Source organism: Stenella coeruleoalba (genome assembly GCF_951394435.1).
Source record: "Stenella coeruleoalba genome assembly, chromosome: 4".
NCBI classification, from domain to species: domain Eukaryota; kingdom Metazoa; phylum Chordata; class Mammalia; order Artiodactyla; family Delphinidae; genus Stenella; species Stenella coeruleoalba.
In genome coordinates, this window is record NC_137149.1 from 20573640 (window position 1) to 20586113 (window position 12474).

The window sequence follows — 12474 nt, forward strand, 5'->3', positions numbered from 1 at the left end:
ATTTCTCCGTCGGATCTGAATGAGATCCTTGCTGGGTAGAGTAATGTTAGTTGCAGGTTTTCTCCTTTCATCACTTTAAATATGTCCTACCACTTCCTCCTGACTTGCAGAGTTTTTCCTCAAAGATCAGCTCTAACCTAATGGGGATTCCCTTGTATATTATTTGTTTCTTTTCCCTTGCTGCTTGTAATATTTTTTCTTTGTATTTAATTTTTGATCGTTTGATTAGTGTATGTCTTGGCGTGTTTCTCTTTGGATTTATCCTGTATGGGACTCTCTACGCTTCCTAGACTTGATTGACTATTTCATTTCCCATAATAGCGAAGTTTTCAACTATAATTTCTTCAAATATTTTCTCAGTTCCTTTTTTTTTTCCTCTTCTTCTGGGACCCTTATAATTCAAATGTTGGTGCATTTAATGTTGTCCCAGAGGTCTCTGAGACTGTCCTCAGTTATTTTCATTCTTTTTTCTTTATTCTGCTCTGCGATAGTTATTTTCACTATTTTATCTTCCAGGTCACTTATCCATTCTTCTGCCTCAGTCATTCTGCTATTGATTCCTTCAAGAGAGTTTTTAATTTCATTTATTGTGTTGTTCATCTTTGTTTGTTTGCTCTTTAGTTCTTCTAGGTCCTTGTTAAATGTTTCTTGTATTTTCTCCATTCTGTTTCCAAGATTTCGGATCATCTTTAGTATCATTACTCTGAATTCTTTTTCAGGTAGACTTCCTATTTCCTCTTCATTTGTTTGGTCTGGTGGGTTTTTACCTTGCTCCTTCATCTGCTGTGTGTTTCTCTGTCTTCTAATTTTGCTTAACATACTGTGTTTGGGGTCTCCTTTTCACAGGCTGCAGGTTCGTAGTTCCCATTGTTTTTGATGTCTGTCCCCAGTGGCTAGGGTTGGTTTAGTAGGTTGTGTAGGCTTCCTGGTGGAGGGGACCAATGCCTGTGTTCTGGAGGATGAGGCTGGATCTTGTCTTTCTGGTGGGCAGAACCACATCCGGCGATGTGTTTTGGGGTGTCTGTGACCTTATTATGATTTTAGGCAGCCTCTCTGCTAATGGGTGGTGTTGTATTCTTGTCTTGCTAGTTGTTTGGCATAGGGTATCCAGTACTGTAGCTTGCTGGTCGTTGAGTGGAGCTGGCTGTTAGCATGGAGATGGAGATCTCTGGGAGAGTTTTCACCATTTTATATTACGTGGATCTGGGAGGTCTCTGGTGGACGAGTGTCCTGAACTCGGCTCTTCCACCTCAGAGGCTCAGGCCTGACACCCGGCTGGAGCACCAAGACCCTGTCGGCCACATGGTGTATGGCACAGGGAACTCTTCTCGGGGCTCCGTGGTGATCTGCTAGTGTTGGTAGGCCTCCTGCAGAGGCAGGGGATGGCTGTGGCTCACTGCAGGGACAAGGACACTGGCAGCAGAAGTTCTGGGACGTACTCCTTGGCATGAGCCCTCTGGGAGTCTGCCATTAGCCCCACCAAAGAGCGTTTAGCCTCTGAAATCTTTTTTAAAAAACAAAGTATCAGTGAAACAGTGATCCCTGTAACGTGCAGTATAGTGACAGAACAAATTGACTGATAGGAAATCTTTTTAACAGGTTCTTAAAATTAGATTTAATTTGGGCTCAAATATTAAAAGGAAAATGCAGTGAGCCTGAATGTTGCTTGTTTCTGAGTGCTGGAATTGCTCTGGGCTCGCAGCCTCTCCGCAGGAGGGAAAGCCTCGTCTGCCACCCTGAACTGCCCCAGGTGTTGGCCCTGCCGTGCCTGAGCCTTTTCTTCGCAGTGCAGGAGAGGTTGTGGTGGGCAGGATCTGGTGCGGGAGGAGTGACGGTATGTGCCTGCTTTGCTGCTTTCGATTTTCCTGACGGGAAGCTTTCCTTTATCTTGTAGGTGAGCGTCCCTATCAATGCCCTTACTGTGAAAAAGGATTCAGTAAAAATGACGGGCTGAAGATGCACATTCGTACTCACACCAGGGTAAGATTATATTCTCTCTCCTTAATATGTATTATAAAATCCATACTTATTTTAAAAAGGTTTAACTTTACCTGAGAAAAGAAAGGTGGTATATCCAAAATCATACGTTTATATTTATGATGAACATTTGGGAATAATTTTTTTAGACACAACAATGAAAGAAACAGAAATTGAAACTCCCAAAGCATCCCCATTCTTTGCATTGTGAACCAGTTTTTAGGAGTAACAGGAGTTATAAAGGACACACTGCCAAGTAAATAGACTGTAGCATTTTCATACTGAAAAATATAAGGGTGCTGTCTGCAGAGTTTGCCAGTAATGCAGATGCCAGCACTTCTTGAACAGAGGTGCGCCTGTCAGCATGTGACCATTAATTAATGCATTTGAGCAAGTATATTTGCAAGAAAGACGTTGAAAATAATTTGAATTATCACGGGAGGTGGCAAACAAGGAAGGACCGCTTCTTGCGCTACAGGGCGTGCCCGGTGCTGTCTTTCATTCTTTTTTTCCGAGGATGCCCTTTGTGCCTCTGCTGTCAGCACCTCTCACTGGACTCTTGTCGTTCTGTTACTTATGGCTTTTTCAGACTCAAGCATCTGCCTCACATGCTATAAAAATAAATGAGCGGCTCACCTTCCATGCAGCTACATTGCTTAGCTCACTGTTCAGTTTAGGACACAATTAGATACTTTACATGAACTTTCCACTTGAAAATTTGATGTTGTTTTTAAACAGCTCTTCTTGATTTTGCTCTGTCCCCTCTTTTCACCGCATCACCTTTCACACAGCTCTGTTCAGCTTGGTCTTTTAAAAGTCCTTATGGTCTGTATGTAAATGCCATATTTTTTTCAAATTTTAAGAGACATGCCTGATCCCCTTAAGAGCAATTCTAATTTAGGCTTCTCCTGGATTTCGCTTTTTACCTGAGCTGTAAAATGAAACTTGAGCGAAAACACATAATCATAATACCTTTCCAGTGTAATAATATGCTAGCTTTCCACTTCAGTTCTGTAGGCCGTAAAAGATAACCTCTGAGGTCCTGTTAAGAAAATACTCCTCTTTGTGGTAGAGGAGAGAGGAGGCTTCTGTGCTCATTAGAGCAAGTCCACATTGAGCTTCTCATATGACATAAAATGTCATATTTATAGTATATGGATATTAGGAACTGGAGTAATGGCTAAATATAAAATTCCTTCATAGACCATGAAGGATTAGACAAATGTTACTGTTCACAACATGACTTGAATGTACATACTCAAAATACTTATTTCACAGCGAGCCCTATTAAAGAGGTTTAAGCTAGTTGAGTTTAGGAGGTTGTTTTATGTGTGTGCAGTTGTCACAGTAGTGCCAGTAATGTGTTTTGAAGATATCAACCAACAGGCAAAGCAGCCCTGGTTTCTCTTATCAAAACTCATGAGGTTAACCAAAATCTGGTACTCTATAATTATACCTCAGAAGAGGCTGTTCAAATTACTGCAGAGAAAAAATTACCTTTTGTGTTTTCTCAAGAAAGGGTGATATGATATTTCCAATTCACCTATTTTGGCTTTTACTTTGTTTTAACATAAAGTTTATTAATAAGAATAATACTAATAGTTAAATACAAAGGCCACTAATCACATGCCAGGTACTGTATTCTAGAAGTTCACATTTATTAATTCATGTAAGCCTCACAACAATTCATTAATGCATTTAACAATTCCCTTAAGCCTCTACGAGGTAGGTATTATTATGGTCTCTTCTTTAAAAATGAGAAACTGAGGCACAGGCAAGTGAGGAGCAGAGTCGAGATTGGAACCCAGGTAGTCTGGCTTCAGAGACCACCCACTCACCTACTGTGCGCACACGACAATGCCTTTTATTCAATTAATTCAATTAAATATTTTCTCATTCCACTGACTCTGATATACTTTCCTGTATATTTTCAAACTAAGCAAACTGCAGTAATGAACCCAGAAGTTCATTTAAAATTTATTTAAAAGTCTCATGTTCCTTTGACTATTTGGGCCTTGAGTCCAGGATCCCGGAATGCCTCAGGGTGTCCAGGTGCTGGTGGTATCTTTTTAGCAGCTCTCAGGCACTGACTTCACAAAAAGAAAACAAATCCCAGCCTGTGACTAAGGGAACACCAGAGAAGGCCTCGACTAGAAGCCCCAAGATTTTAGACAGAATCCCATACAATTAGTAGAGAGTACTAGCAAAGGAAGAGGGTAAAGAGGGACAAAGAGGCCTTTGGGGTTTTGCTTCAAACCCTTTTTAAATTTTTCTTTTTCACTCATTATTTATACAGACTGCATCATTTTGAAATCCTGTTTCCTAAGCATTACAGATGTTCTTAGCATATCAGCAACTTTTCCAAAGCTAGTTAAGGTTATTAGCTAATGCAGTCAAGTTAACATCAGAACCAAAAGAGACTTTTTAAAAAGCATTGTAGAGGAAGTCTCTGAAAGCTTATATTTTTCCAATATTATTTGGGTTTGTAAGACTCAATTCAAAAGATAACATTACGTTTGGATTGTAACACCTTTCAGTTTCAATCTTTTATTCACCTTACATTTAGTATTTAGATAGCTCTAGCTCCAGACATTTTTTTTTTGTCCTTATATCAAAAGCTTTTAATTCCATTACAACAACAACTGTATCATTCAGCAGGTTGGGTCTTTGAGAAGTTTTGGTGAGACAACACAAAACTGCACGCCACGGCAGCCCCCCCGATTTGCATTCTGTGAAACCGCACAGACGCCTTAGGGAAGGAACACAAAGTCCTTCACTTTGGGAATTATTTATTGGGTCCAGCAAGGGCCCCAAGCGTGGGAGATGATTTTGCTAAAATCTAAATTTTGCTCAAAGGCTAAACAATCGTTAGTCTTTCACGGAGAGGCCAGGACTCAAGGCGAGGGCCGGTAATTTATTCATTTCCTACAATATATTCTCTTTATTTTTGGTTTCCAGCACTTAGACTATGATGTACTAGATATGTCCTTCTTCATTCATCCTGCTTATATTTCTGGTTTATTATTACTAAATTTGGGAAACTTCTCAACTTTTCCCCCAAATATTTCTTTGGTCCCTTTCTATTTCTCTTTTTCTAATAAGGTGCCAGTTACATACGTTGGAATGTTTGATATTGTCCCATAGCTCTTGGTAGTTCTGTTCTGTTTGTTTCTTTGTATCTTTGTGTTTCTAATTTCTAATTTCTCTTGGAGTGTTTTCAGTTTCACTGATTCTTTCCTCTACTGTGCTCAGTCCGCACATTGAAGGATTTCATCTTTGATATCATCATGTTTTTCATTTCTAATATTTCCATTTGGCTTTTTAAAAATAGCTTCCATGTCTGTGTTGCAGTTGTCCATTTGTTCATGCACGTTGTTCACCTTATCACTGGATTCTTCGACAGTATTAATTACAGTTATTTAAATTCTCAGGTGGTTCCACCATCTGGGCCATCTTCCAGTCTCGTTGTGTCCTCTCTTCTGTCTCTTGGTAACGGGTTGGGGGAGGGTTTGCTTTTTGTGTGTCACACAGAATTTTGATTGAGTGCCTATTATTGCACGTGAAAGAATAGTATAGACTGAGGTAAATACTGTTTATGCCTGGAAGTGGGCACACCTCTTCTTCTGCCAGGCCCTTCATACGAGAGGTTGAGCTAATCCAGTAAGTAGTTACGCTGGCTTTGGGTTATGTTGTTGCTATAGTTACCGTAGACTTTCATCTCCTCCCCCGGTGGTCTGCCATTTCCATGATCTCAGTGGGAGACCTGGAGGGCCAGGGGATTCCACAGTAGTTCTGCTCCATCATCAGGTTTTAGCAGACCCTGCATGTCTTTGCCACAGAAGTGGTCTTTGCCTTTGCCTGTCAGCTGGTGCTTGTAACTCAGCACTGGACCCGAGTGGGGTAGGGGGTGGGCTTGGTGAGCTTCAGTGAGGGTGTTGGCCTTGTGAGCAGTTCCTTATCTCTCTCTGTAGGTTCTCTCCTCAACCACCTTCTTGCTTGGGTGATAAAGGAAACAGCTTTGGGGAAGGCGTAGGGCCTCTTTAGGCTGGGATTGGACAGTTGTCTTAGTTTGGACACTGTGGCTTCAACCAAGACTTATAAAACAGCCTCAGTGATCATATTAATTTTCCCGGGACTTTTAGGCTTGGAGATGCTCCAGACATAGTTCCAGGACCACCGCCCCCCACCCCATCTCTGTTGTCTTTTGTCTAAAAGGTCTTCTTGACCACCCTAAACTATATCTGAGGTATAAATGTCATTTCTTAACTCTTTATGTGTAATATCTCAAGTCCATTTTAGTACATTATACTTAGGAACTATAGATCACCTGAAAATCATGGACCTCAGGTTTATATTGTTAAGACACATTGAGCCAAAACACTGGCTGTCAGTGAGTTAACATAAGTGCTCATAAATATCCGTTTTGTAAACATTAAGTTCAAAGAAATTGTTTTTGGTAACCTTTTACCACAGAAAGCTTCATGTCTCGTTTAATCACTTTTGATGTTCAACATGGAAAACACCTGGACCAATTAGAAAGTTATTCCAGAAACCTTGCCTTTGGAACACCAGTGAAAACACCCAGTTGGCTTACACAGGTTTCAGGGTTCTAGGATGACAGCTGAGTCTCCAGCCTTGTTTGTAGGAACAACCAGATTAGTTATTAAACATATTAAAATGGAATTAATTGCCAGTGGTTAAAAGTAATGGCCAGTCTCTTATGTCACTTTATATTTTGTTAATTTTCCTTCGTGAAGCTTCCTGTCCCTGATCCTTAGGCAGTTCCGATGTTTGCCGGGTTTACAAATGTGTGTACATTGCACTTCCTTTAGACGCCTTGTAGTGAGACCCTGGGTCTCCAAGGCCAGACTGGAGTGGGTGTCTTGGCATCAGGCAGTTCTGGATTTATCTGGAGGCTTCGGGGTGGTACAGCGTTATAGCAACTTGTAAAGTATGCAAAAATTCAGACCACAGCATCCAGCTGGTGAATCATGTGGGAGCAAGGTAAGCTTGATGTTGAAGGAAAAAGAAGAGCGTTAATTTCTTATGGGTGAAGATGTTGGAAGAGAGGGATTGAGCAGCGGATGTCAAGGGGAAGAAGAGGCGAGAAGGAGCTCCCTAGCTCCAGGAGCATGGGATAGAATTCTCAAGGTAGCCTTGGTTAAGAACAGAACGAGGTCTTTTAAGGAAGAGAGCCAGCTTGGAATCCTCATGAACACATTATGAGGCATGCCTAAAAAACGTAGGTGACAGATGCAGAAGCAAGTCTGCTGAATCAGGTAGCGGGTAGGCGAGTTGATTCCAGAAATGCTGGAGAGAGAGGGTGGCGTTTGAGCTGAGCTCTGAGGATGGTGGAGGAGGGTATGCTGGGCACATGTAACCACATGGACAAAGTGAGAGCAGTACGTACAGACCCAGGTAGGGTGGCCTGTCCCCTGGGACCAAGTCCGAGGATGCACATTGAAGTCTGACTGCAGCTGAGACAGGCTAGGACCAAGGAGTTGGTCTGAATCCTGGAAACATATCTTGTTTTGAGTGGTGTGTCTTACTTTGAGGGGTGGGTCACATCGTCGGCTCTCTTTTGGAAAGGTTGCTCTGAAGTCATCCTTGAGAGTGAATTGAGGCAGGACGGGAGGCGGGGGCCCCGACGCAGGCATGCCGGAAGCGGCTGAACGAGACAGAGCACCCACACCAGGCAGCCTTGGGATTTGAAAGTAGGGAACTTGTATGAGAGACAGCTTTGAAAGAGTCTTGACAAAGTCTGGGCGTGTAGTACATGTAGGTGGTGAAAAGTAGGGAGGGCGCTGAACCTGAGATCCTAGAAGGGGCGCTTTGGGGGATGGGAGTTCCCACAGACAGGAAGAGTAGGTAGTCGATTTAGAGAGAGCAAGTGGAGGAGAGGAAGGTGCTGCCGGTTCACACTTGGGCAGGCTAAGTATGTGAAGAACATGCTCAGCTATTTCTGTTTTTATATCTAGGTAAGAGGAAGAGATTTTTAAAAATTCAATAATTTTTAAGTTTATTACAATTTTAGAGAAAACTGAATTTTTTACATTTTTGTTTTTCTAAACTTCATCAGCTTTTGTGATGTAGGGACAAGAGGATCTGGCGCATTGCCATTATTTGAAAACATCTTTAATTTTGTTTTGGAATTAATAAATCTTTTATTGTTTTAGAACCCACATATGGCTTGGGGGATTTTGTATGGCCTGCAAATGAATCGTTTAAGATAAATGGCTTTAAGATACCATTGTATTTTCTTTGGCTCAGAAGACATACCTGCATGAAATGGAACATGCTTATTCTATCGCAGTAAACTCCCTTTTCTCTGTAAAAGGGAAAATCAGACCATTTGAAAAATAACTTTCTTTCCAGGGACTGACATCGTCCTTTTCGCCCTTTCTTTCCCCTTTTTCTCTGTGGAAATTCTTCCTGATGGCCATCAACTCCCTTGGCAGAGTGCCTCCCCTTCTTACTCTCTGTGCAGCTCTGCTCTTGAGCTAGTCAGCTCTCTTAAAATCACCAGCAAAGAACGTTTTCAGCTTCTTGGTTAGGAATACTGTTTCGGCATGCCAAATGATGGTCCTAAAAGTAGGACTTCGGGTCCAGGCATTCTAGGATCTGAGGAGTGGTTCCCTGAATTTCGCTAGGTTTTGAGAGTAAGAGGTGAAAACTTAAAATAAGTTGGATCTCATACGCTTGACACATTTATTGGGTGGGTACATTATCCTATAGGAAAATAGACAAAAGTCTTGTGTGGAATGAAATCCTGTTTCACTGTATTTAGGGTTATAAGAGTAGAGTTCCACTGATGTGTGGAATTGAACTGGACCTAGGCATCAAGTGTGATTTTTCTGCAGTTTTTTTTAATAGTGCTTACATGTTCATTGAGGATTTTTGTGCCTAACTTGATTTTTAGAAGGAAAAAAAAAAGCTGGGACTATCCATCTAAAGCATAATGTGCATGAGTTGGAATAATGGTGTGGTGAGGTAGCCTCTGAGACGGTTATCCTCAGTTTCTTCCCTCCCCATATGTATGTGCTGCTCTTTACGTCGACAGGTAGAGCCTAACTTCCCTCCCTTTGAATCTGGGTTGGCCACAATGACTTGCTTGACTAATAGAATGCAGCAGAGGTGATATTCTAGGACTTCTGAGACTAGGTGGGAAGAAACCTGGCAGTTTTTGCCTACGTCTCTTGGAACCAACCACCATGCTGTGAGGACCCGAGGTCACGTGGAGACGCCACAGAAGGGCGCTCCGCAAACAGCCGACAGGAACTGCCAGCCATGTGAGTAAGCCATTTTGGAAACCTAGGTGACTTCAGCTGCACCCAACTGACCGCAACTTCAAGAAAGATGCTAAGAGAGAACTTTGCCTGTGTAACAGTCAATCCACAAACCCAGTCACTCCCACAAAAAAAATACCCCCCGTCAGTCCATAAAGCCATAAGAAATAATAGCTTGTTTTGGGTCACTTAAGTTTTGAGGTAGCTTATTATGCAGCAGTAGATAACTGGGCGAGGGCTAAATATTACATAACGCTGAATAAGTACAATTTTAATTGTGAAGTATGCTTCTATATTTTAAGGTCATTGACATTTCTGGACAAAGTGTTAAAATGAGCACTTGCAGAGGTTAGCTGTTGTATCCCAATATCATCATTTAGCAATGGGAGCCATGTTTTGTAATTGGAAAAATATAATTCTTAAAATTCAGTTTAAAAGATGATACAGTTGTTCAGAAGGGCACACACTGTTCTGAAAAAGGATTTGAGAGACCTAGAAACATGAACTGTAAGGCTCTCATGATACTTATGGGCTATTTAATTCATAGATCCAAAGTCTGGTGGCAAGTTTGCTTATGTAACCCTGAAATATGTATAAGTGAGCTAAATTCAGAGGTTTCTTTTCAGTTAATAGGCCTTATAATTGGTGTGGCAGTGGGATGGCTGAAGTGATGAGACCCATTGCCATTATAACATGTTCTCTTCCATACTTTTTAGAAAGGTAAATGGACAGCCAAAGAGTCTAAAACTAGGTTATCTATCCGTATTACAAGCAGGAATGATCCGTGTTTCGGGGCCTTTGGTGTGTAATTCTTGCCTTTGGGGCTGGGGTCTGGCAAACTCGATTAGGGGTGGTCTCCGTTCAGAGGTAATGATCTTGAGTAGACTGTTACTTGCGTCATTTCCTGTTTAGGACTTTCTATTTGATTTGGCTACTTTCTGGTTGCACCTGTTTAAAATACACAAACCTCTGTTTTTGAGTTTAACAAATTGACTGTTATAACTCGTTTATACGCTTCTCCTTTCTAGACCTTCACTTTCACGTGGACAGGAATCTTACACCTCGTTTTCCTTAGCATCTGTGTGTGCCTGACACCTAGTTGGTTATCGAATTTTTTGAATGAATGCAGTTAAATTATATCAATAGTAAACTATATTAAATTTACCAAATTAACTCAGAAAATATATAGGTAAATAATATATATGAACCCATTCATTCATTTACTCGACAAATATTTACTAAGTGACTACAGCATGCTGTAAACTGAGACTATAGCAATAAACAGATTAGACATTGTCCCTACCCTCAGTGGAGCTTGAAGTCTGTTTATCGTAATAAGAGTAATTCTTACTTAATCTGCAATGCCTTCTCATGCTCAGAAGGTCCGAGGAGACAAGAGTGTCTTCAGCAGATATTTGTGATGTGCCCATCGTGTGCCAGAAACCGCTGTGTCACAGGCCCTGTCTGTGTCCATCAGGAAAGATGAACGCTGAAAACCTTATTTTAAGGAATTAATAAAGTTAAGTGTGCAAAGTGGTGGAGAGGGAAATACTGGGTCCCAAGTGTGGAAGCAGGCGCTAAGCCTGGTCCTGAGATCCTGGCATCTTTGGTGTGGCGCTTTCCTGCCTCACGGCAGTCCTCCTTCATTGTGTTGGTTTTCTTCTGTTACATGTGCATCTCCACGTTTGCTCACATTACAGTGAGTAAAAGCCAGTTCTCTCTGTCTAGGCAGGAATGGACCCCTGTATACCTTTTGCTCTGTGCTTGACAAACCTTGTTTGTGTGTATACTGGGCCCACTTTGCCCTGCCTGCCTTCTTGGACTGTCCTTGTCATCTGGCTTTAAAGACTTTATTCTGAGAGGTCTGTCTGCCGAAGAGGGAAGCTGGAGGTCTGTGGTCCTGTGATGGAGCCGTTCCCACCCTTTTTATCTGCCCTGACACACCTGAGGAAGCAGAGGAAGCTCAGGTGGGCTGTGCACCTCAGGCCATAGTGTGGGCTACGCACAGTGCTTCAGGCTCCAGCCTGAGCCCCTGCTGCTTATTTGCTCACTGAAGACAGCATCTGGTATGGACACGAATGATCACATGATTAGGGGATGACATTAAAATTCATTTCATTTGTAGAAAAGGAAGTAGATCACTTGTAAACTGTAGTACTTTACTATTAATGAGAAATCACTTTACCGCTCTCTATAGTATATCACTGTGCCAAGGCTTTGAGGTTGTGCCAGTTGATCTAAAGATTGTCCCTTTTAGAGCCGAGGATACAGGATAATTCATTTATTCTGCAACTCTTTATTAAGCCTACTGTGTGCCAGGACTGTACTAGGTCCCTGGGATAACATGGTTGACTGTCTAGTACAAGGTGCCTAGGAGTTTCAGGTCCTTTCATGTGATGGATCGTGGTATATAGAGAGGGTGTCATAAAAAAAAGAGGCTTCCAGCGTGAGCAGAGGACAGATGATGAAAGTTCTCTGGATGCTCGATGAAAGTATTTAGAATTTACCCTCAGGGCTGTTGAGAAGTCCTGAAAGGTCAGGGCCTCAGAGTTTTGGCTTTTTCAGGCCCTTCTAAGTACTTTGTTTATAGCCGATTACCGGCCAGTACCAGCCCTGCTCTGACTGTCAGGTGCCCTTGGTCTTAAATGTTCGAGGTCTCTGTTCCATGGTCATGGTTCCTGGGACTCTGCTTAGCCTGCTGATCCCTTTTGACTACTTTGCCCAGGGAGTTTTGGGCAGGGACAGGGGGGTGCTTCCAGGCAAGCCATCCCTGGAGAAACAGTAAAAGCCTTTTCCAGTGACCTTTTTCGAGTCTGCGTTTGGTCTTCCTTTTTTCCCACTGCTTTAGAGTAAGGAGTAAAACATCTGCCTAAAATCAAATGACTCTACCACCCATCCCCCCCCTCCAAACCTGACAGGAGAGCTGTTCTCAGCATTTTAAGTGATCCACTCTTTTCTGCTCCAGTAGGGTAAAGTAACACAAATACATATATCACATGAGTGCCTTTTTTCCCCCATCTGTCACATAACCAACCCTGAGGGACTATTAACACAGCTAGGATCAACATGATATTTTAACTGAGGTATTGGTGAGGCTTTGAGTTCATTATCATTTGAGCTTATGGGTAATGTAAAATTCAGGCAGAATTTCATTTGAAGGGATTATTTTTTTTATATATAAATTTATTTATTTGTTTTTATCTTTAGCTGT

General features: G+C 41.9%; 1 protein-coding gene across 17 annotated transcripts in view; it reads left to right on the forward strand.

The window, feature by feature from the left end:
* PRDM5 (PR/SET domain 5) overlaps positions 1-12474 on the forward strand; it is a gene marked incomplete at its 3' end in the record, with an annotated part of 289496 nt that overhangs the window by 231706 nt on the left and 45316 nt on the right. For 16 of the 17 annotated variants that reach the window (XM_079919945.1, XM_079919942.1, XM_079919943.1 and 13 more), the window contains one exon: positions 1895-1980. The exons of the other annotated variant lie outside the window; for it this stretch is intronic. In XM_079919945.1, coding sequence (XP_079776071.1) covers positions 1895-1980 — 86 coding nt within the window. The remainder of the gene's footprint in view (positions 1-1894; positions 1981-12474) is intronic. 17 annotated transcript variants of the gene reach the window in all.